Source organism: Dipodomys ordii, unplaced genomic scaffold, assembly GCF_000151885.1.
Source record: "Dipodomys ordii isolate 6190 unplaced genomic scaffold, Dord_2.0 Scaffold160, whole genome shotgun sequence".
In the NCBI taxonomy this organism is placed as follows: domain Eukaryota; kingdom Metazoa; phylum Chordata; class Mammalia; order Rodentia; family Heteromyidae; genus Dipodomys; species Dipodomys ordii.
The window spans coordinates 3,103,413-3,128,124 of record NW_012267376.1 but is presented as its reverse complement, the minus strand read 5'-3'; the positions used below and the strand labels follow the sequence as shown (position 1 = coordinate 3,128,124).

General features: G+C 44.2%; 1 protein-coding gene and 1 pseudogene across 1 annotated transcript in view; both read right to left on the bottom strand.

Annotated features, from left to right (window-relative positions):
- Window positions 1–357: 357 nt before the first annotated feature.
- The window catches only part of LOC105998275, a 58,167-nt gene continuing 33,812 nt past the window's right edge, over window positions 358–24,712 (bottom strand). Inside the window, exons 4-6 of the mRNA XM_013032946.1 lie at window positions 22,374–22,458; window positions 21,037–21,170; window positions 358–413 (exon numbers count right to left, since the gene is read on the bottom strand). Coding sequence (XP_012888400.1) covers window positions 358–413; window positions 21,037–21,170; window positions 22,374–22,458 — 275 coding nt within the window. The remainder of the gene's footprint in view (window positions 414–21,036; window positions 21,171–22,373; window positions 22,459–24,712) is intronic.
- LOC105998260 lies at window positions 10,376–11,420 on the bottom strand (annotated as a pseudogene).

Sequence of the window (24,712 nt, the reverse complement as noted above, 5' to 3'; positions counted from 1 at the left end):
TTCAGGGTCATTTGGCCCTTTGCTTTCAGGTCTGTCGCAAGGAGTACCACCATAGTGGGACTATACACAAAATAGCCAAGGAGAGAAAAAGACAAAGGCCCAAGATCCCAGGATCCACTTCAAGAGCAAGCTGCTCCGCACGCCCCACCATTGACCTACCATCCCTTCCATCAGGCTCTTCCTCCTGAAGGTTCCACTTCTCTTTCCTAGTGCCTCTGACTTGTCACTTGGCCATTCACACGAGCCTTATACGACATTCCAGATACAAACTCTAGTATCCAATTCACAGCAGTTAAAGGGATAAATAGTACTTGTATAAATAGTATACATATAAATAGTATGTATAAATAGTACTCGTTATGTTTTTGCAAAGAACAGATAAAATAAGAAGTTTATCAATATGTAGATCATTCCTGAGAATCAGAAAAGAAAGCAAAGAAGAGAAAAGAAAAAAAAGGGGGGAAGACTTTAAAAACCAAGTAATTGGGCTGGAAAGGTGGCTCAGTGGTAGAGCGCTTGCCTTGCATGCATGAGGCCCTGGGTTCGATTCCTCAGCACCACATAAGCAAAAAGAAAAAAGCCAGAAGTAGCGCTGTGGCTCAAGTGGTAGAGCAGCTAGCCTTGAGCTGAAGAGCTGAGGGACAGGCCCAGGCCCAGAGTTCAGGCCCCACAACTGGACCCAAAAAAAGAAAACCAAATAATTTTCTGACCCAGTAAAGGACATAAGAGTTCAGCAGAATCTCCGCAGAAAACGCTTCCAGGATGCTCACACACAATAGGGTTTTACAAATAACAAATAAAGTTCCCTAAAACCTACTGGATACTATTGATGATTTCTATTAAAACTCACTTATTAGTAACACAAATTATTTTAAAAGCTATCATTACTGGAAAGCTACATTTCGTGCTGATTTACAGGCATTATTTCATGGACTCTTCTTAGTGACTTTCTATGACAAGCATCTCAGTTATATATTACTTCATGAAAACAATCCTAAAACCCAGTAGTTTCAAACAATAATGATAGTTTAAGTCCTCTTATAAAAGGGCAAGGGTTGGTCTGTGTTCAAGCAGAGTCAACTAAACCCAGGCTTACTGGATGATCCACTTGCAAGACTGTCATTCACATGGTCAGGATTGGTCCCAGGCATTTACCAAGAGCTCAGCCAGGCCTGAGGGCCACAGGGCTCAATGATTCCCACATGGGTGTGGGCTTCCTCACAGCATGGCGGCTGGATTCCAAGAGCAATATATGTCTAGGTGCTTAGCATTTTGATCATAGAGCTTTGCTAGGAATATAATAATCAATTTCACTACAGTCTGTCTGTCAGTCAATGCTGTCACAACATAATCCTGGAGACCAAAGAGAAGACACATCAATCCTACCACAAAGTGAGAGGAGTAAAAAGGGAGCAGTGTGGGAAATGTGTGTCCAGAGATCCTTGTATGGCTATCTTTGGAAAATTCAATATGCTACAGAATCCTTGGTATCATCTCCATTTGGAAAATGGTGAAACTGTGTCCTACACAGACTCAGACACAGTTTTCTAGGCACACAGCTCACAAGGCAGAGTCCTTGCCAGCAACTCTCCAGCTTTCTAGTTCTTCTAACATTTCTCCTGTAATTAATCTGGCCTGGATCACCTCTCCTTTCCTTTTCTGGGAAGGGTCTATGTCATGTCACTAACAGGAAGATGAAGGTAAACTTCCCATTATGGGAGATTTTGCTAAATGAGATACCTGTCCTTTCTCCTCAACTAAAGTCTGAACTGCTTGGAAGACAGGAAGCAGCTCAGTAATACCTTGTATCCTCTTGAAATTTGGGCACAACAGGAGTTCAATGAACGCCTATTTGAGAGGCACCTATTTATTTCCAGCCTGTGTCTCTGATTCTCCACCACACTGTGAATGAAAGGCACAGGGAGAGGGGATGGAGCCTTGGTTCTAAGCTCCTGCTCCAGGTCCTCAACCCTCAACTCACAGATAGCCCCTCATGTATATTCCTTGACTGAATTAAGGAATGTATGCATGCATGAATGAATGATAGATGGATCTAAGTGGGGTAGTGTTCCAGGTTTATCATCACTTTCTTGATCCAAACTAGCAAAATCTAGCATAAGAGATAGACAATGCCTTCTCATTGAGACCTCCAAGCCTAAGACAAGGCAACCTGATGTTTTGGTGGAAAATTAAACCCAGTGGGCCTCATGTTGGAAAGAAGCAGATAAAGATGCATCACACAGAGGATGGCAGTGCAAAGAGTTTTTAGCTGAAAGAGAGAAAGGATGTGAGCTTTGTTGTTGTTTTCATTTTATGCTGGTACTGGGACTTGAACACAGGATCTGTACACTGTCTCTTAGCTTATTCACTCAGGACTGGTGCTTTACTAAGTGAGCCACGTCCCCATTTCTAGGATTTTGGTGGTTAATTGAAAATAAACGTATCATGTACTTTCTTGACCTGGCTGTCTTTGAACCATGATCTTCATAGCATTATAGAGGTGAAACACTGACAGCCAGATATAAAGCTGCAATCTTTAAGCCTGTTCATCTTCTCTGACATTTTCTAACACTCTCCTTACTGGGATCCTGGGGTTAAGTGCAGAAGACACAAGGAGAAGAGGAGGAGGAAGCAGTCAGTGTTCCCTGATGCCTCCTCTACTCCATGCTGTCTGCTGAGTAGAAGCTTGCGTGTTTACTCCTACTTAGATAGTTTCATAATGAAATGAAATGGGGCTGGGGGAAGGCAGCTGGAACTGGAAGTAGGGACAAGAAGTAGCTGAGATGCAGCAACCAATTCCAGTTCACCAAGATTCTACATTGGAAATCCCACAAGTATCCTGAACTGTTAATGGAGTAACTCAGAGGTTCATTCTCCTTTACCACACATCTCTGTAAATAAGTAAAACCCTCTGGCTTCTACTTACCATGCCAATCTAAACCTGGTTTATCCCAGGTTTTTCCCATCTACCACACTTTCTTGGTTTGAAAAGAAATCACTGCAGGAAGGTACACACATTTTCACTTCCCAGAATGAGTGGCACAATGAATTGTAACCGTGGAGCGATCGTGGAGAATTTTTTTTCTATTTTTTGCTTTGCTTTCTAGAGTTCCTTCAGCAAAAATTAATTTTGCTGAGTCTTGACCCTTAAGGGTCTTAGAGGGAGGTCATAAACTGACCTCAATTGAAATGCTGAACTGAAATCTCTTTGTACAACTACTTAATAAGATATGTATGTATGTGGATTTATAAAACATTTACTAAATAGCATGCTGTGAAAATAAATGAAGAAGTAAGAGAGAGGTAATGCAATCTCATGTCTAATTTCTCTATTGTGTTGGAAGGTATCTTTTCATAAACACAGTCTACCAAAATATTGGGTACTAGTGATGACTCACACCTGTAATCCTAGCTACTCAGGAGGATGAGCTCTGAGGATCATGATTCCTAGCCAGCCCAGGCAGAAAAGTCCGTGAGACTCTTATCCTCAATTAACCATCCAAAAGCCAGAGGTGGAAGTGTATGTGGTCAAGTAATAGAACTCCACCAGCCTTGAATGAAAAAAGCCAAGTGAGAACTCCTGAGACCCTGAGTTTAAGACTGTTGAGAGAAAGATTCATATGATCAGTGAGCATAGTTTTTCCTTGTCTGGTCTGTAGTAATTTGCTGTGCTTTATCAAAGGCACTCAACAAGCAGCTCCACAGTCTGCCCTTCTCAGCATGGTAGGGGAACAAAGTCCCTGCATGGCTGCAGCTGTGTGACTACTGAGGAGGGAACTTGAGTCTTCCTCCACTGTGAGGTACTGCCTGGGGATTCAGGCCCTGGCACCTTATCAGCTGCCTGGCAACACCTCAGTTATGAGGTAAAGAAGAATATGTTAAGATGGTAACAGAGCTGGGAAATTCCTACCACCCAGTGATGTCCCAGGGTCAAACAGCAAGGCAGGCCTCAGTGTCTGTGATGACATGTGAGAGGCCAGGTGCCTGCAGGTACCATGGAAAGCCAGCACTCTCTCCACTCTATAAGCACACCACCCTGCTGTGCCCTGAATGCCTTTGCTCCTTTATGTGTTTACTACCTGGTACTTTCCAGCACTTACAGCATGTTTCTTCTTCCATTAAAACAAAACAAACAAAACAAAACAAAACAAAATCAGCACCCATTCTATGATCACAACCTCATACTTTGAACAAGAACGCTAAGGGACAGCATCCAGGGTCTGAATTCAAGCCCCAATACTCTCCTGTGCATCAGTGCTGCCCAGGCCTTTTGTAGACCCTATTATACTTCTATGTCTCTTAAGGTCACTGCAGCTTAGTCTCATCTGAAGTAAGAATATCAGCTCCATCACAGGTCTGCTGTGCTCACTCTGCTTCATCAAATATGGGTTAACAGAAACAAACAAACATTTAAGTATTCCTTTTAAGCCAGCAGGAAGGTCTCACACATTTCTTCCACATTCTGGGAACTGTTCACTCAGCATCCTCATCCAGAATCGTATCCCTGAAAAATCTGTAGCTTCCTTTGGGAAAAATCACAAGACAATCTTTGCAAAGCCTCCCCTGAGCCTCCTAAGGCAGTGGAGAGAGTTCAGAACTCCAGAGATGTCTTTGGAAATGACCTTCAAGCCACTGAGTGTCTACAGTGTGAACTCTGACAGCTCCACACCCCCAGGCCTACGTGTTAGGTCTGATGGCAGCCTGGAAGGTTCTAGAACCTTAGCAAGAAGGGCTTAGTGGAAGGAAGTCAGGTCACTGGAGACATGTCTAAGGGATGGTCGGACCCCACCCCTGCTGTTCCTCTCTTTTTGCCTCCCGGCCACCATAAAGTAGGCAGCTTTGCTCCATCCTGTGCTTCCACCAAGAGGACTTGCTTCACCACAAGGCCCAAAGGCAAGGGGCCAAGACACCAAGACCCAAAGCCCTGAAACCTTTCTTCCTTAGAGTTTGGCTGGTCTGGGTGTTTTGTCACAGTGACAAAAACTGATAACACAGGTGTGGAGCCGACCCTATGGCTTTCCTAAGTCAGTTTGACACCCAGACTGCTCCTGTCAAGAATACTAACCTATGTACTTCGGTGGAATCAAATGGCTTGACTCATGGTCAACTTTTTTACAGTTCAGATATAATAATAGGAAATCTCTGTAATGGGCTGTATTCACTGAGAGAGGAGAAAAAAGTTTTCTTTGGTGGTGCTGGGGTTTGAACTCAGGGCCTCCCATTTGCTAAACAAGTGCTCAGCCAATTGAGTCACTCCAACACTTGCTTGATGCAGTATTATTTTTGTTTGATTGTTTGTTTTGTTGGTCATGGCACTGAACTCTGGGCCTTGTTGCTGGCCCTGAGTTCTTCAGCTCAAGGTGAGCACTCTACCACTTGAGCCACAGTGCCACTTCCAGGTTTCTGGTGGTTAATTGGAAATAAGAGTCTCATGGACTTTCCTGCCTGGGCTGGCTTTCAACCATGATCCTCAGATCTCAGCCTCCTGTGTAAAGAGGATTACAGACATGAGCCACCGGCACTGGGCTGCAGTTTATGTTCAAGGTGAGGTCTCAATTATGTCCCAATCAATGTAGACTGTGATCCTCCTATTGGTGCTTCCCGTCACAGATGACAGGCATGTGCCACCAAGCCCAGTCACTGATTGAATGGGTCTCAAGAACTCAATCTGCACCTACCAAATAGCTAGGATTACAGGCTTGAGCCATGACATCTGGCTGAGGAGCACTTCATAAAGATATAAGTTGGGCTCAGATTTTTCCCAACTTCTGGACTTGAAGCAGGGAGCTCTTTGCCAATGAGGACAGACACAGAGAGGGTACTGCATTTTGGAAGGATTTGCACAGTCCTAACTTTAAACAGACACTGGCCAACTTGCCTTAACAGGTACCACCTTGGTACCAGAGAGAGAACAAAGAGGAAGAGACTGGCACAGATGAAACACTCCAATGGCAATCCCAACTACAAAGGAGGGGTTTGTGTGAGACACTTTTTTAGCTTATTATTTTTATACAGAGGTCTACTAGAGATCTAACATTCAGTTACTACCCCCTCTACTTCCCCCACCTCCCCAAAAAAACACCCCTGGCTAATATACTTTAAATCTTTCGTAGAATTGCTTCTTGGTTTGGAGATAGCTTCAATGTGTCCCCCAAGCCTCTCAAACTTCACCTCCCACACCCCCTACACCCCAACCCTGGCAGTGTGCCAATGTTAGGAAGGACAGAGGCCTTTAAGAAGAGAGGCCTCAGATTACATTGAGAACATCACAGTTGGCTGCCAGTCCCAGCAGAAATTAAGACCCCAGGCTGGAAAGGTGGTTCAGTGGTAGACTGCTTGCCTTGCCTGCATGAGGTCCTGGGTTCAATTCCTCACCACCTCCTAAGAAAAAAGAAAAAAGCTGGGAGTGGCACTGTGGCTCAAGTGGTAGAGCGCTAGCCATGAGCTGAAGAGCTGAGGGACAGCGCCCAGGCCCCAAGTTCAGGCCCCATGACTGGACCAAAAAAAAAAAACTTACTTTCTTTCTCAGCTCTATTCCCCAACGGTTCTTGATTTAACTCACAGAAGACAGTAAGTCCAGACACCACATTTCCTAAACAAAAAGATTTTTGCTTACTTTTCATAAAATAAAGAGGTTTCTGAAAATGGCCACATTTGGGGTTTTTTCTTTTTGCCAGTTTGTTTCTAAACGACATCTTTAGTTTATAAGCCATTTGCTGGCATGATTCCCTCTTCCTAGAAGTGAATGTTAGTCTTCTCCTCCACCTCTTCCTCCTTCTTTCTCTTCTTCCTCCTTCTGCTTCTCTCTCCCTCTCAACTTTCATAAAAATTGTCCTAAATTTGAGAGTTGACATCAAAAATTCTGATGCCATGCACATCCAGTTGCCTTCTTTTTATATTATTATTATCTTGGGGTCAGTTATGGGGCTTGAACTTGGGGCCTGGGAGCTGTCTCTAAGCTCTTTTTTGCTCAAGGCTAGCACTCTACCACTTTGAGCCACAGTTCCACTTCCCATTTTCTGGGGGTTAATTAGAGTCTCAAAGACTTTCCTAACCAGCTGGCTTTGAATCAGGATCCTCAGATCTCAGCCTCCTGAGTAGCTAGGATTACAGTGTGAGCTACCAGCACCCAGCTAAGCCTCTTCTAACCGCTGTGTTTCTTCCTTGCTTAAGCCATGTTCTCTTTTGTCTACCTTCTGTCTCTTAAACATCATGACCACTCCCAACTCAGGCACAGAGAGACCCCTGGGGATCCTCTGGCTTTTTATGGAGGAGGTGGCCAGGCCAGCATGGCAGGAGGCTCCTTCCCAGAAGACTTATCCAGCTGCTGTCCTTCATCACAACGCCTCCCCACCCATCACACACACACACACACACACACACACACACACACACACACACACACATACACCTCATCTACCATGACAGGCCTGGCTGCTCCTGGCAGCTGAACCACCTGCTCCTGCCTGTTGCCTTGACACCACATCCAGGGCTTCACCCAGCCCCCAGACCCACCTCAGGGCTCTCCAGGCCATTGCTGCCCACACATTTCTAACTTGACTCCTGTGTGCTGAAGCTGGCAGCAGCTCACTGGTCTACCAAGACCACACACCTGTTAGCAACTGCACATTGCAGGCTCAATTCTCTGCAGTGACAACCACCCATGGATCTCACCACTGCCCAGTGTCCCAGACCCAGGAAGAAAGTCTGGGTTAGGACTTGCCAGTGTGTCTAACCACACAGATGGAATGTTCTAGGGATTCTAGGAAACAGATACCACAAAGCCCTTTAAGGTGACATGACACTTTTCTTTTGACTGACTTTAGAAAAATAGGCTCTGGGCTCATCTAGCCTAAGCGTGAAGGGCAGTGGTGACTCATACCTATAATCCAAGTTACTCAGAGGCTGAGATCTAAGGATCATGGCTCAGAGCTGGCCCAGGCAGACAAATCTAAAACACTTGTATCTCCAATTAATTAGCAAAAAGCCACAAGTGCAGCTGTGGCTCAAATGGTAGTGCACCAACTTTGAGTGAAAAGTCAAGCAAAAGTTCTAGGCTCTGAGTTCAAGACCCAGTATTTCATTACTATACTACATGAGTTATAACATTTATAAATATAACATTTAATATTATGTTATAAATAATATAATATTGTTACAGTATTATAATAATAACAATAGTAAATCAATAATAACAACAAAACAAAAAGGGCTCAAGATGTAGCTTGGTGGGAAAGCACCTGCCTAGCAAGCATCAAGTCCTAGGCTCGAACTCCAAACTGCCAAAAAAAACATTGTGAAAAGTTTCCTGAGATTGAACCACAGCTTTTAAGTCACTCACTTTGTAACATTAGACCTATTACTTCCCTTCTCAATACTCCTGTTTTCTCTTCTGTCCCTAAGGGTAAAAACAATGCCACAAACAAAAGAGGGTCCAAAATGATGTAAGCTTCTTAGAATAGACCTGATCTGTAGTAAGATGTTATATAATGGCACCTCCGAAGAGTCCACTTACTTCTTACATTCTCTGTCTGGACCCTTCACTGGTCCCTTAAAAAATGTCCGGGATAAGGAAATGAATGGCCAACGAAGGTGGTCCATGCCCGTAATCCTAACTACTTGGAGGGCTAACATTGGGCAGAACCGATCTAGGCAGGAAAGTTTTCAGCTTACCTTTGCCACTGAGAATGGGTAAAGTGGTACACATGTTTAAGCAACAAGTAGAAACTTAAAGAAAACAGGCATTTGACAGTCCATGCACATGCCTGGGCATGAAGTGAGACCCTAGCTCAGAAATAACCAGCACACACAAATTCACTCTCATACTTGGTTGCTAGACCTACAAGATAAACATATAAGTAAACACATACCAAATCCTGTACCTAAATATGTGATCAATCTGATTAAAGTACCATAGATGCATGGGTGAAGGGCCATAATAAAGTTCCTGAGAACAAGTGCCATGAACTTTAACAAAAACATTAGGAAGGTGAAACATGGGAGAATGGAGAGGGTGAAGGGTAGCCAAGGGGTTCACAATGTTTTATGTCGATGTGTATGAAAATAAGCAATTAAGCATGGTGAGACTGATTTAGGAAGGAGGAGAGAGAATGAAGGGGAGTGATAGAAGGGATGAGTCTGACCCAGGAGCATGGTGTGTATTAAGGACATGTCAAAATGAAAGGTCAAACAAACAGCCAGTGAAAGAAATGGTTGGGGTTGGGCTTGCCTAGCAAGCAGGAGGTCCTGAGTTCAAACCTCAGTGCTGGCAAAGGAAAGGGGAAAAAATGAAGGAGTATCTATTTCCTCCTTCTTCCTTCAAGTGACTGGCCTTTAAATGCTACCTTTTGTCCTTCATTCATCATGCCTTTATTCCTAAAGTCAATTTCATCTGTTTGATAACTAGATTCTACCAACTTATAGGCAGAGCAGCCTCTGAGATACCCTGTCATTACTCAGGCAAGTAGCTAATAAACATAGATTAAGAACACATCTGTTCTCAGATTTTTAGCTTCTCTCCCTTTTTATCTAGTCTCTGATTGTTCCTGGGGCTCAGGCAGGCAGCTGGCTTGGGACCAGCACAGACCAGGACAGTCTCACCCCCATTCTCTCATCTGTCCTTTCTCCCATCCACATCCTCTTGCACCATTACCATTGTAACCACAGGTTTGAAAGATTTAGGTCCTAGTCTGTTAACAAAAAGCTTTTCTCTTGTGCTTTGAAAGAATTTGGCAGATGCTGTATTCTGTCACGTTGAGGCAGTGGGCACAGCAAAGCACTTGGGTTTTCCTTTGCTTTTATAGATGGAAATTCATTAAACATATTCTGCATGGCAGTTATGAGTAATGTTGGCCCGGGAGGAAAAGAAACACAGCTCCCAAAACACTGAGAAAGGAGACTCAGATGGACCACAGCTTGGAGAAACGTTGAGGTTCAGTAATCCGTCCACTTCTTAGGCAGTCCGCAGGACATCCCATGAATGACAGCACTTTATTATAGTTTTATTCTCCTCCGATGAGCCAGTGACACTCTCTGAGACACAATGAGCTGGTGCAGAAGGATCTGCTCTCTTGGGACAGGGGTTTTCTTTTTTTTTTTTTCAATTTGTTTCAAATATATTGGAGGTTTAAAAGTGTTAAAGTTTCTAATTCCTAGGAGAACATTATCTGAATGAATACCCTAATGGCAAACCACTGTACATTGCTTCAGCTGCACTGGGTGCAGAGGGGTAGGGATAATCTTCAAAGCACCCCAGTCTCCAGCCGAGGACAGAGGTACACTGGTTTGTATTATTGCGACATCCACATAGTGGTCTAGGTTGCTTTTCCTTCACCAAGGGCTATCTCAGAGAAGCATTATGCTTGACCTCCAAATTTGGCAGACAAGTTACTGATGAGGTTCATAACCTTTGGATTACTCTGATACTTTGACATATTTTCAGGGTTCTGGGCCACATCCTGGAAGGCCACCATCACCTCTGGATCCTGCATGGCTGGGAGAACCCCTGGATCACTAAGAATCTCATTGAGCCCAGGCATTCCTGCCATTCCAGGCATGCCACCTCCCATTCCAGGCATTCCTCCAGGAAAATTACCAGGCATTCCCCCTGGAAAATTACCAGGCATTCCCCCTGGAAAGCCACCTGGAAAAGAGCCATACTGTGACCCTGCTTGTCATCTGGCCTCTTCTTCCTTCTGGGCTCGCTCATGTTCTTCTAGAGCCTTCTTAACCCTCTCTATTCTTTCTTTAATCTCTCGCTCTTCACGTTTTCGGTCATACTTTCTCTGGTGCTCAGCAATTTTCTGGGCCCTCCGTTTAACTTCTTCCAGCATTGCACTAGCATCATCATCATAATCCAGTTTACAGGCAAGGGCAACATCATGCACTGCTTCTTCCCAATGGCCCAGAAGTCTGTGTGCTTTTCCTCGCCACTTATATGGCTGAGCAGAATCAGGATTTATTTCAATGGCTTTGTCACAGTCTCGAATGGCAGCATTTGGCTTCTGTATTTTGATGAAGACACTGGCCCTCTTGGCATATAGAATGGCCAAGGGAGGGTTTAGCTTGATGGCATCTGTGAACAAGTCAATAGCTCTCTGTAGCTGACCATCATTTAGTGCTTCAATGGCAGCACCTTTCTTTTCATTTGCTTGATCCATCATCTCCTCAGTTACTTCTATATTTTCATCTTCCCATTTCTTGGGGGGCATCAGTGTCTGGTTCAATTACACCTTCATTATCAATTTATAGGTTGCTTTCCTCACTGGGTGGCTCCTCTGTCGGTATGTTTTCTTCTGTCTTCTGACTATCTGCTTTTTCTTCCCTGACATTGTCTTCTGATTTAGCTTTATGAGTAGTTGGTGGTACTTTACCCCCCATGCTCTCCACCCACTGCCGCAGGAAACGCATCTCTTCGGTGTGCGGGACGCTCGGGTCCTGCTTACACATCTTCACAAAAGCGCGAAGCTCCCTGACTTTGCGGGGATATGGTCGGGAGGCGGAGGGCCGAAGCAGCGGCAGCAGCGGCAATGGTGGCTGTGGACCCGAAGGCCCGGTCCCAGGCCCAGGTGCAGCCTTTGCGAGACCAAGTGCAGAAAAGGGGGCAGATGCCACAAGGCCCAACAGACTAGAACCTCCCAGAGGTGTTTTCTTAAGAGCAGTTTCTTTAGTCTGCAGGATGATTCCTAAACCATGCTTTCCTGAGGCAAAGTTTGGTTGTTTGGAAAGCAAGGGTGTTGACACCAGCTGTGAGGTAAATCACCAACTGAAGATTCCAGTACTCATCAGAAATGACAGGAGAGGCTCACAACCACCCTCCAAGGCAGGAAAACCTGGTTATCAAATTAATTTTGGAAAGTGAAAGATGAAAGCACAGGCCACTTTTTTTACCCCCTGGAAGAATGCTGATTTGGTTCCAAAAATGATTTATGAAAAAAGACTTGTTTCAAGCTTCATGAAGCTAATTAAAGAGGAAATCTGCACCAAGATAAATTCAATCTTTGTGTCATAAAACCACTGGACTATGAAGAGGGGCAGAGGTATAACTGATTATGAGTTATGAGACATAACTGAATAAGGAGGCTGAAGATAAAAAGCAGATAGAAAGTCTCCTTGCTGTTTTTTTTTTTTTTTTGGCAGTACTGGAATCCAAACTCAAGGCCTTGTACTTGCTCAGCTTGCATGCTCAGCTGGCATTCTATCTACCTATTGAGCCATGCCTCCAGCCCAACATTTTGCTGGTTATTTAGGGGATTAAAAAGTTTTATGGACTTTTCTGCCCAAGCTTGCTTTGAACCATGATCCTCCAAATTTCACCCTCCTGGGTAGCTAAGATTAGAAGCATGAACCACACATACTCTTTGACATTCTAACATTCTACAATTTTTAAATACCCAAATCACCTTTAATGTGCTGAAAACAAATCACTTCACAAATGCATTAACAATTATTTAAAGCATAACTTTGGACACAGTACACAAATTCAAAAGACAAAACAAAACAATACAGCAATACCATCCTGCAGTCTGATCTTGCAAAATGAACTTTAGGATTTGAGGAATTTATTAAGATTTTAAATATTCATAAAATGTGCCTAGTCATGCTCCCCCAGACTTGAATGCTACTGAGAAGAGCTGCACAATAATATAGTTCCTTGTCAATCTCCCCATTTTCCATTATCAAGTGGCCTATTAGTCCAGCTGTGTTCTTGTTCTTTAAATATGTGCTGCAAAACCAGCAGTGAGAACTGGACAGAAACTTCCATTTCCAGGACACATGTGGATAAGCAACAAGTCAAATTTTAAAATTCTATTTGGGAGAGGAGAAAAAAAATGTATCAGTGTGTCATTGAAGAAGTAGGCCTTTTTAGGATAAGGTACAAGTTGGCTACAATACTGATGGCCTTTAACAGTATTTTGTTATTCTGAGATATATCCTGCCATATAGCTTTTGGGGTAAATTTCTTATCAGAATAGAGCCTTATCTGTTCCACATAAATAAAAATGGAAAAATCTTAAACTCACCAACTTATTTTAGCGATGAGGAAATAGAGTCACACAAGTATATGACTCACAACTTATGACAAGCAGGAAGCAGCATTTCAATTTTGTAATTCCTCAGGTGAATGAAAATCTTTCCCCTTTGCTGGTGTACCTTTTGCTCCATGGCTTTATCTTCCTTAGGGAAAAAAGGTCCAGGCTGTCAAATATTCCCTTGTTGTAGCCAAAAAATGTGATCTTCCATGCAGACCACTTGCTGCCTTGTCTTCTGTAAGGCTAGAAGACAGCTAGCCAGCGTTTCCTCTATAAGGACCTTTCACACAATTGAAGTGATGTGTTATGGCAACCTCATGCCAGGATCCTGAATGATTCCTCTGCCGGGATTACTTCTCAAGCCTGGAGCAGGCACCCGTCCTCCACCCACTACAGGCTGTGAAGGGAGTGTGTGGTAACTCCATGCTCACAGACATGTTCATGGGGAACATGAACAAAATTACTTGTGAAGGTGACATACTCCAAAGGTGACATGTTCCAAAGCAACATGGGAATATTAAACCTATTTAAATCCCTCAGGTTAAGGTATTCTAGTTCAGAGTAACACTGAGAGATAGGAGAGGAAAAAATGTGTGCAAGAATGGTTTAATTCACCTGTGTGAGTCAATCATGCTTGGTAAGTGGGTGGAACTAGAAGAGAAGAAGGGAGCTGAAAGCTGAGGAGAAGAAAACAATGGAGTAAGGGTCAACCCAGAGTTCAGATGAACTCATGTGCCCCAATCTGTATTCCTAAACAACAGTTGACACAGTGACCTGCCAAGTGTCATGCTTAAAATGCCATGTTGCCTCTGGGGTCCTTATGAGAGGTAATGAGGGGCTCAACATCTGTGTTTTGCAGTGGAAATTTCAAGCCTTGTGGTTCCAGCTCTTAAGACAGTAGCACTCTGTGTCTACCATGTCTTGTCCTTCTTTTGAACTTTTCCCACTTTTCCCCAGTTTTGGTGGTTCTTTCCCCTTGTTTTTATTCGGCATGGCTGGTGCGGACCAAAGCCGCCGCCTGCGCCCGGCCACAGCAGTCTTCACGCGGCCTCCGCCCCTGCCGCCCCGCTGCTGCCTGCCCCCGCCTAAGCAGCGCCCCCACCCTGGCCATCACGCCGCAGCCGCTGCCGCCACCGCTGCTGCCAACACTGCCTCTGCCGCCGCCACCCCACCTGGGGCTGAGTCCCTGGCTCACTCTGGCTTCCCCTTTTCCAGGTTCCCAGAGGCTGCAGCAACCGCGGCAGCAGTGGCTGCGGCGGCGGCGGCTGCTGCCCATACTACAAGTCTATAGAGTGTATTTCTCTTCATTTAGAAGAGAAACTGCAATGGTAGAAGACATGCATACAAAATTAAAGCACTGTTTGTATCAACAATATTTAGTTAGCTTCCTCTTCATCCCTATTTTATTTATTCCACTGCAACACTGCTATGGTGGCAAGGAACCATTTTCCCTAAAATTGCACTTTCTCTGATAGCAGCACCAGGTTCCCGATTTCTATCTCCCTCTTTCTTAATCTTCCTTAATCTCAGTCTTCTCTAGAAAGAATCTGCAGATAACTCTGGACTGTCTCACTCCATGACATTGTAATTCAGGGTTCACACAGATTCAGTGCTGGTCCTGGGTCTGCTTGCCTTCATCCATGCCAAGCAATGTATTTCTCTTGGTAAATTCCTACATGGAAGGTTGGCTATGTTTACAGACATGGGATGAAATAAGAAGGATAAAGCAGGGTTCCCAGGAATAGCTGTCTGCTTGGACAGGCCATCCACCACCTCTGTTTACTGAAGAGGTGAAGAGACAGGAAGAATTTAGCTAAGTTTTGAAGGCAATTTCAACTTCCACCCAGGGTTAGGAAGGCTAGTCAACTACCTAGAAGCTGACACTGGATGTAAGACAGCAGTGAAAAGAATACTGAGAACTAGTGGAATAGGGCATATTAAGAAGTGAGTTCAATACTTAAAGATAATAAGAAAAAAAAGGAGGGGCTGGGAAGGTGGCTCAGTGGTAGAGCACTTGCCTTGCATGCATGAGGTCCTGGGTTCTATTCCTCAGCATCACATAAACTAAAAGAAAAAAGCCGGAAGTGGCACTGTGGCTCAAGTTGTAGAGTGCTAGCCTTGAGCTGAAGAGCTGAGGGACAGCACCCAGGCCCAGAGTTCAGGCCCCACAACTGGACCCACCCCACCCCCCAAAATATAGAAGTGAGCTCAAGCAGGGCACAGTGCTATATACTTGTAATCCTGGATACTGGGAGGACTGGATTTCCAGAGTAGCTTATGTAAAAAGTCCCAAAGACTCCATCTCCAAAGCAAACAAAATGCTGTGTATAGTGATGCACACTTGTCATCTCAGCTAGGGAAGAAAGTATAAATACCAGGTTCACAGTCTAGAGGCCAGCTCAAGAAGTAACAAGGTCTTATCTCAAAATCCACCAGAGTAAAAGGGCTGGCAGCATGACTCCTGTGGTAGAGAGCCTGCTTAGAAAGGATGAAGCCTTGGTTTCAAACTCCAGTATAACAACACACAATAATCACAATAATGTTTTATTTCTCATTCATCGTTCCTCTCTAGCACTCATCTCTTTTCACTACCTAGGGGGTCTAGGTTTGTAAGTGGAGGCACTAAATTCAGCTCCTTGATGGCTAACAGATATGCTGAGCCAGCAACCTGCAGGGTGTGAAGGGACAGAGACTTCAAACAAATGTCCATTCAATGAAAGAATGGGAAGGCAAGCTGAGCCAGAGCCCCAGCCCTGAAGTAAAACCAGGCAGGCTTTGTAGGAAAGGACCTATTCTAACAATGGCACAACCTCACCTTCCTCAAACTCCCCCAGCTTCAATCACTCTGTGTTGATGTGTGTATGTGTGTGAGAGAGAGAGAGAGAGCGAGCGAGAGAGAGAGAGACAGACAGACAGACAGAAAGACAGACTGACTGACAGTCAGAGACAGACAGAAAGAGAGACAAAGTGTGTGTGTGTGTGTGTGTGTGTGTGTGTGTGTGTGTATGTGTCTTGGGACTTGAACTCAGGACCTAGCTGCTGTTCTTAAGCTTCATTTTGCTCAAGGCCAGAAATTTACCACTTGAGCTACAGCTACACTTCTGGCTCAAGCATACTTGGCATTACCTATCACCACTCATCTGAGCCTTCTGAAAAAAATGCCAATGCTGGTAGCTACAGTTTTTGAGTAAACTACACCATATCCCCTGAACGCTCTCAGTGCTGTGTGTGCTGTACTACTGAGAAGATTGTAGGAGGCTCCTGAGGTGTTTCCTGATGTGCTCCATGACTCATTGCATAGGTAACAAAGAATCTGAACGAGACTCATGTAATTCTACAGTCTTGCCTCTTGAACTCCATCTAAGTTTAGAGTAGTTGCAACCGGAGCAAAAAGCCCAGATGCCCAGAGGTCTCACCTGAGAGGAAGGACGCTGCTCCTCCACACTCCAGCACAAAGGTAAGTACAGAGGTTTGTTTTTACAGTACTCCAGTTTGAACTCACACCTTAGTACTTGCTAGGCAGGCACTTTTCCACATAAGCACAGTCCAATACCAATCGTCTATTTTTCATTTCAATTATTTTCCAGATCTCACATTTTTGTCTGGGGATGGCCTCAGATCACAATCCTAGTATATATATGATTTCCCAAGTTGCTCACTGTGAGTGAGCTTGCCATATTTTGGTGGATGCTGCCACCATCAATGTCCCTGACCATACAGAAATCTTGAAATTCTCCTCAGCACCCAAGACTGTTCAAACATTTAAATATCGCCTATTCAAATACTGCCTTGCTTTTACGGATTCACTTATTAATTAGTGGAACTTCAAATGAAAAGCTGGTTGGGACTTCTCAAACATTTCCTTTTCAACCCAGTTTGGCTTTCACAGTTTTCATTCCTTTATCTCTCAGTGATCTTCTGGGTCAATATCTTATGGTCTCCAAAATTCCAATTCTCTCTTTGGCTAAATCAAGCTCATCATGAAGTACCTTATTGGTTTTAAATAATTGTTATTGTATTCAATAGTTAAATAATTGTTTAAGATTATCAAAAATGGTTAGGTATTGTTACATAATTGTTATTGTTCCGCAGATGTTTTCAATTTTCAGATTTCTAATTGGCTCTTTCCAGGTGCACATGCTCTCCATTTACTTTTTGTTCATCATCTCCTGCTTCCATGGGTATCGTTCCCTGTCCTTCAAAGTTCTCTCCTTGAAGAAACTTAGCACTTGATTTTGTAAGTTCTTGCTGTGTCCCTCAACCCTGACCAATTAAGAGCATCAGCAGATATATTAAAGCGAGACCTCAGTGGTGGGATCATGGGACACCTGACTCCATAAAGAAACAAAGTGGGAGAGAAAATCTAGGAAGATGTCACCCAAGGTCATATGGAGGTGGAAACTAACCTCCATAGCTGTGGGATGGACCTCGGGGCTCCTAAACTTAGAAGGTGAGTAGGTCACAGGGTAGAGTCTTCCTGAAGAGGCACAGGGAAACCTAGATGTCTGTTGCTTTCAATTATCCAACCTCAAGTACCTGGTTATAATGACTAGAAGAACAAACATGAAGATTCATCATCATCACAATAGCCCATACTATGCTGTTGAGTCCCAACTGCCTTTTAGTTGTGGTTCACCTCCCTGCACAGAGTTCTGGGCCATGGACTGAGAAATACAAGGGTGCATGAGGCTTATACCTTCTGTGTATCCAGAGAAGCACCCATCTTATTAGCCTCATATGGCCTCTTGAGGTGAAAGTCAACATCAGCCAGAGCAGAGGCCACGAAGGAGCTAGCTAATATGGCTGACACAGCTCCTTCACAGACTTTGACAGTGCACCGCAAATTCCATTGGTTAAAAGCTCAGGGGGACATTTACTCCTGACAGCAATCACACAACTGTCACCTCCAAACTTACAAAGGTGGGAAGTTACAGGCAAGTCCACTGTGGGCTGTTGAGAAATCTTCTTGGAACACAACAGGCTGAGGGAGCTGATAATCACCAATGAAGAAACTTCTCCCTCTAACTCATTAACACCTCAGTGTTTTATAACAACCCTTTCTCATATCCTTCTGGTGCTTATTACAGACAGCATTAAGCCATCCCCCACCAGCCAACCCCAGGCTGGCAGAGGCAAGACCCCTGCAGGAGGTACACTGGATATTCTGTGTAGACCCCCTGAGTGATTTTTATTTTTTTGGCCACAGGTGGCACCTGATTTTGGCCTGGACACTGCCCCTCAGCTCTTCAGCTCAAGGCTAGTGCTCTACCACTTGAGCCACAGTGCCATGTCCGGCTTTTTCTACTTATGTAGTGCTGAGGAATCGAACCAAGGGCCTCATGCATGAGAGGCAAGCACTCTACCACTGAGCCACCTTCCCAGCCCCATGAGTAATTCTTGTACACATTCAATATGTAATCTGGAATCCGTGGAGGGACATACACGATGCCACAGAACACGGCTCAGTAGTGTCAAATTCACCCTCTAATTATGGCTCTTCATGAAACAGCATGGACCTACCCAGGTTATAAAGAACAAAGCAATAAGAGGGAGAGAGACAAATTTCCTAGATAGCAGGACAACACATCGATCATCTCTCTGGTATTTCTGCCGCAAATGCACAGCCCGAAACTAATTTGTGGAATAGGTCAGAAAATCTCAAACTATTTTTCATAATATAGTTGTCATATATTCTACAAAGATGTCACAAAAAGTAAATGAAGACTAAGGTGTTGTTCCCAATGACTGGAGACAAGAAAGTCATGCCAATAAACATAACATATAACCCTGGATGGAATAATAGACTGTAGAAAAATTTAGAAGAAAAAGAAAAAACTCACTTGAGAAAATCAATTAAAGTGATGTTGGCCAGGTACTGGTGGCACACCTGTAATCCTTGCTACTCAGGAGGCTGACAGCTGGATATTGCAGTTCAAAGCCAGTCAGGACAAGAAAGCCATGACACTCTTATCTCCAATTAACCACCAGAAAACCAGAAGTGGCACTGTGGGCTCAAAGTGGTAGAGTGCTAGCCTCAAGCAAAAAAAGCTCAGGGAAAGCACACAGGCCCTGAGTTCAAGCCCCACAACCAAAAAAAAAAAGTAATAAAATTAAAAAAAATAATAAAGTGGTGTTGGTGTGCTAACGACATCTCTTTGCCAAAAACCCCCCACATATACCTTCCTTTAGATTCAAAGGTAAGTTCCCAAAATTGCCCAGTATCATTTAGTGCTTCTTTGAATTCTCACCCTACTATATCATTTCTGCATTCAATCAGATAATATACCCAGGAAGAAAATACCACAGAATTTTGAAGCAGCATTGAGACCATAAAGAATAGAGTTACCATGATATTCAAATTGGGAAAATGAAGAAAACCACCTAGAATCTTACATTAGAGGTTTTTCAAACCTGTAAGTGGATATTTAGTCTCAACCTCTCTTTCCTTCCATCATTACCACAGCATACCCCAGGGAGGGCAAAGCTAAGCTTCTGAGACCATCTGTCAACCAACAGTGACTGAGAACCAGATCACAAGCCATCACACAGCACTCAAGCCAAAGGATCTCTCACAGCTCAACCCTCTCTCACAAACCTTTAGGATATTTTTCATTCAGTAAACATTTCCTGAATGTCCCATGCACATAGAACAACCTGTTAGACCAACACATACTAAATTTTATGCTAACAATAAAATTACAATTGGCTGGGATCCAAGACTAGAGTCCCACAAAGTTAATCTCATTGTAAAGCTTTTAATATGGACAAGTAACAATGCACTAATTTGGCTACTTCTCCAACAAGTGAAGAATGATTAACCTGGACTAGTGCTTCATGCCTCTGAATTCTAGCTCTTCAGAAAGCTGAGATCTGAGGATCATGGTTCAAAGCCAGCTCAGGCATGAAAGTCCATGTGACTCTTTATCTCCAATGAACCCCAAGAAAATCAGAAGTGGTGCTGTGGCTCAAAGTGGTAGCGTGCCTTTGAATTCAAGCCCCAAGATCCACAAAAAAACAAAATAATGTCATCTGGCAAACCTTTCTTAAAGGACACACACAGACACACACACACAGACACACACATAGACACACAGACACACACACACACACACACACACACACACACAGGGCCTTTCCCCAGAGCAGCTGTGCACCTGGAGGAAGATGCTCAACTTGACTATTGTGTTTAGAAGTGAAGTTGCTGGAAGAAGGGAATACTTGAAGTAGCTAAGGTTATCAAGGTAGAATATTGGTGATTTTATAAGAAGAGGAAATCAAAAGACATCCAGTCAGGGTTTCCAGTGACCATGGAAAAGTTCCAGAAGATCAAAGCATTACCGTGGCTCCAAAGAAAGAAGGGCTTGTGTGGGTAGGGAGACCGGTGAGCTTTGGGTTCAGGTCTGTCGCCAGTTTCAGGATGCATAATTAGAACAGAGATGATCCCCAGAGTTGCCCCTGATCTACAGGATAGATAATTAGCACATATACACCCTCAGCCACAGCAGCACCCCCAACCCTGAGAGAGCAAAAGGCCCTGGGAGAGGCAGGAGACCACAGGGCCCAGATTTGCTCTGCTTCCAGAGTGATCTCAAAGACTCAACTTTGGGGTTGGCTGTGTGTGCTGCTTGGTTTCAAAGAAGTGGGAGCAACTCAGCCACTCAAGCATCAGGATAAAGCAGAGCGGCCTGGAAAGAGCCAAGATACGATCAAGTTTCCACAGCTCACGTTTCCATAGCTCACTGAAGCCCTTGATGGCTGCTAAGAAAATAATATGCAATTATACCTTAGAGACATAAATGACTGAGGCCATGGTGCCCTCCATGTGGATAACCACATGTGTAGAAGCCCCCGCCCTACCCTGGCTTGGTTAAAGATGCCTGCTTCACCCACAGAAGCTGAGGGGGAGAGGGGGAAAGAAGCAGGCTGGTCGAGGATGGGTACACAGGACACGGAATGGGGCTAGACCCAGAAATGCCTCTGTCCTCTGGAGCTCTGGTATTCTCACCTGCATGGTGTACATATGCAGGTCTGTGAGCAGGAGGCAGGTTGTCCTGAAGATCTCTGCCTTCCTCCTCTGGGGGCTCCTGATGTCCAGGACACTGGGAAACAGCAGAGCCACACCAAGATGATGACAAAGGCCTGTGGGAGATGAGGACATCAGGAGCTCTGATGTGACACAAACTCTGGCCCACAGCCTGAAGCTCTCCCCTGACACAGTGACTGTGGGCAGGGTGTTTCTTCAGCAAAAATGAGTAAGAAGGGCAGTCACATGGCAGGTAGGGAAGTTGGAGAGCAGAGAGGTGTGCCTGGCTCTCCTGGAAAGGCTTTCTATAATGGTCACAGAGCCTCATACCTGGGCATCAGTGCTTCCTTCTACAACCTTCGCTGGCTCTACAGGGCACAGAACACACCTGCCAGTCCTAAAGACCGCTGGGAGTCACCAGCCATGAGTCTTGGGGCAAATCAGCATGACAAGGCATTTTGAGGAATAAGGTTGGAGCACTGGGAAATCCTGGATGCTCCCAGGAGGAGACAACTGAGTGGCATGCCAGACACTAAGAGGAGTTGTGGGTCCCGGTTCTTCACTTAGAAAGGAAGCTGGTTTTCTTCTGCTAACCTGCTAAACTGCTTGCTACATTCATGTGCTTTTTTTTTTTTTAAGTACAAGAGATCAAACTCAGAGCCTTGTGCTTGCTAAGCAGGTGCTCTACTGTTGAGCCATGCTTGCAAACCTTTTTGTGCTAATATTAAAATAGGGTCTTGCTTCCTTCCTGGGTGTATATCTGGGCCTCCATCCCCATATATGAGGATTCTCATTATGACTGAGATGACAGCCACATACCACCACACCCAGTGCTCATTTGAAATGGGATCTTGTGAATGTTTCTGCCCACACTGGCCTCCAATGGTGATCCTCCCGATTTTGCCCTCCCAAGTCACTAAGATTACAGGCATGAACTGCAGTGTCCATCTGCATGACTTTTCTGCCATTGCTATATTTTTGCCATTAATGTTAATTTCACCCAACTAGAAATTCCGGACTCCCCATACTGACTTGTTAGGGAACAGCCTGAATCTCAGCCTTACCACCACACTTCTAAGACAAACCTGGAGACAATCAAAGGAACAGGGAAGTTAAAGAAACCTGCCCCTCCAGCAGAAAAATTCTCCAGTTCTTCTGGGTCCTTCCAATCTCTGCAAGCAATTCCCTACTGCAGCAATTCTGAGCTGAGCTCAGCCTCCTGCTCCAGACAGTAAAACAGAGCAGAGCCTCCCTATCCCACTCCTCATCAGACTCCTCTTCCTCCTCCCTCCCTGCCTGCCCATCTCACCCCTACTCACAGAGAACTGCTTCTCCCACAGAGGTGGCAAACTAAGAAGTAAAATATCTCAGATGCAGCCAGGGTGAGCCAAGGAGTCGGGAAACCTGCAGAAGGAAAGGATTAGAAAATAAATTAGAAGAAACTCAAAAGGTCTTAGAATGGATTCCAAGTGCAATGGAAGAAAATCCTGCCCAGAATTGGACACCCAGGTCCAGCTTTAAACCCAGGCAGCATCAAGCTTGCACCCAGTCCAGGCCACCTGCCAAGGCACTCCCTGGAGACCCACAATTCCTTGGGCCCATTTCTTGGTGATGCTTTTCAACAAGACTGATTAAAATCTGGGTTCTTGTACATCTCATTGTTGCAATGGATCCACCTGTATCCCTATTTAAACTATTTGCTTTTTCCCTTTCCTTCCACAAATTATACTAACCTCAAATACAGTGAAAGCAGGGGTTACAACATGGGGGAGGGACATACAAAGCAACAAAAAAAATCATCTTATAAATGTGTTAGAAACAATCACCTGAAAGAAACATTTCAATACATATCTTTGGGTTCATTTCCCTAACATCAACTTATCTGACCTTTTCTGCTTGACTCAGACATATACTAGTTATTGCAAATAAGGGAAACCATGGGACCTACTTCACTTAATATAATTTTTTCCAAGTCTTTCCATTTCCTAGCAAATGGGGCAATGTTATTCTTTCTGATGGAGGCACAGAATTCCATTGTGTATATATATCACATTTTCTTGATCCATTCATCTACTCAGGGGCATCTGGGTTGGTTCCATATCTTAGCTATGGTAAATAATGCTGCAATAAACACAGTCGTGCTGGTGGCTTTAGTGTGGCCTTGTTTGTGATCATTTGGGTAAATGCCCAAAAGTGGGATTGCTGGGTCATAGGGGAGCTCTATGTGGAGTCTTTTGAGGAACCTCCATACTGCTTTCCAAAGTGGTTGAACAAGTTTACACTCCCACCAACAATGCAGAAAGGTTCCCTTCTGTCCACATCCCCTCCAGCATCTGTTGTTATTAAAGTTCTTGATTATAGCCATTCTAACTGGGGTGAGGAGGTATCTCAATGTTGTTTGCATTATCTTGCCCATGTAATTGTAACCCCTCTGTACAGTATTTTCACAATAAAAAAATGTACTCATTACCTTGCTCATGTAATTGTAACTCCTCTGTACAGTATTTTTCACAATAAAAACATCAATAAAAAAGAAAAAAATCTGGGTTCTTGGCCAAAGCTTGCTTGGATGAAATTTGAGCCAACTTACTGTAAAAATGACATACACGACAGAAAATGGGATTCAGTGGCTGACAGTATTCTTTCTCTGCTGCTGACCACCTTCTGTTGGAAGTATAACTGCTTGAATGAGTGTAGATGTGTGCGTCTGACACACCTGGCACCGATTTATCACCTAGCATATGGAAGAGTCTCATTCCCCCAAGTCAAAAATGTTTAATAAGAAAGTGGTGACTTCCATAAATGGTCATAGAAAGAACTAGGCCGTGAATCCACTGGAAAAGTCTGGGCCATGGTGAGGCAGCATGGATCAGGGTGGGCAAGAGTCATGGAGAAACCATCTTTACCAAGTCCTATTGGACTTCACTTCTTGCTCAGCCAAAAAAGGTGCCATCTGCCCCAAACCTTTCAACTGGGTCTACCTCCCAAGCCACAGGATTCCTGAAGGGCCCAGGACAAGGCCACCTGTGGGTGTACATTTAGGTTAAAGAGCCCCAACACACACACACACACATTATTTAGAAATGCATTACACTTCAAAATTTAAGCTTCTTGTGTGTAGCAGCCTGGAAAAAAAATAACTCACACAGGATTGCAGAGTCACTGAACCCCAGAACCCTAAACCCTGGAAATTTCCAACTGAAAATGAAAAGATTCAGAGGACTGAAGGAAGGGTAGAGGATTGGTATGGGGCTGTGACTTTTGAGAAGCCTGCTTGGGGAGGCTCAGCTAATCAATAGTCTAAGGATGCAGCTTAAGCCACCAAATTCAACAGCCAGAGAGAGAAGGTAAACAAAAGGCATGTCATTATATAAGAAAAGAATCAATCTCAATCTCCAAAGGCAAACTGGGTAAAGATTTTATACAAATGGTGGCCACTTGCTGGTGGCTTATACTTGTAATCCTAACTACTTAGGAAGGTGAGGTTGAGAATCACACTTCAAAACCAGCCTGGACAGAATAGTCCATGAGACTCTTAGCTCCAATTAACAAGCAAAAAGCCAGGAGCCAGAGGTAAATGTATTCCTCAAGTGGTAGAGCACCAGCCTTGAAAGAATAAAGCTCAAGCCCCAGTGACAACCCAAAATAATTAATTTAA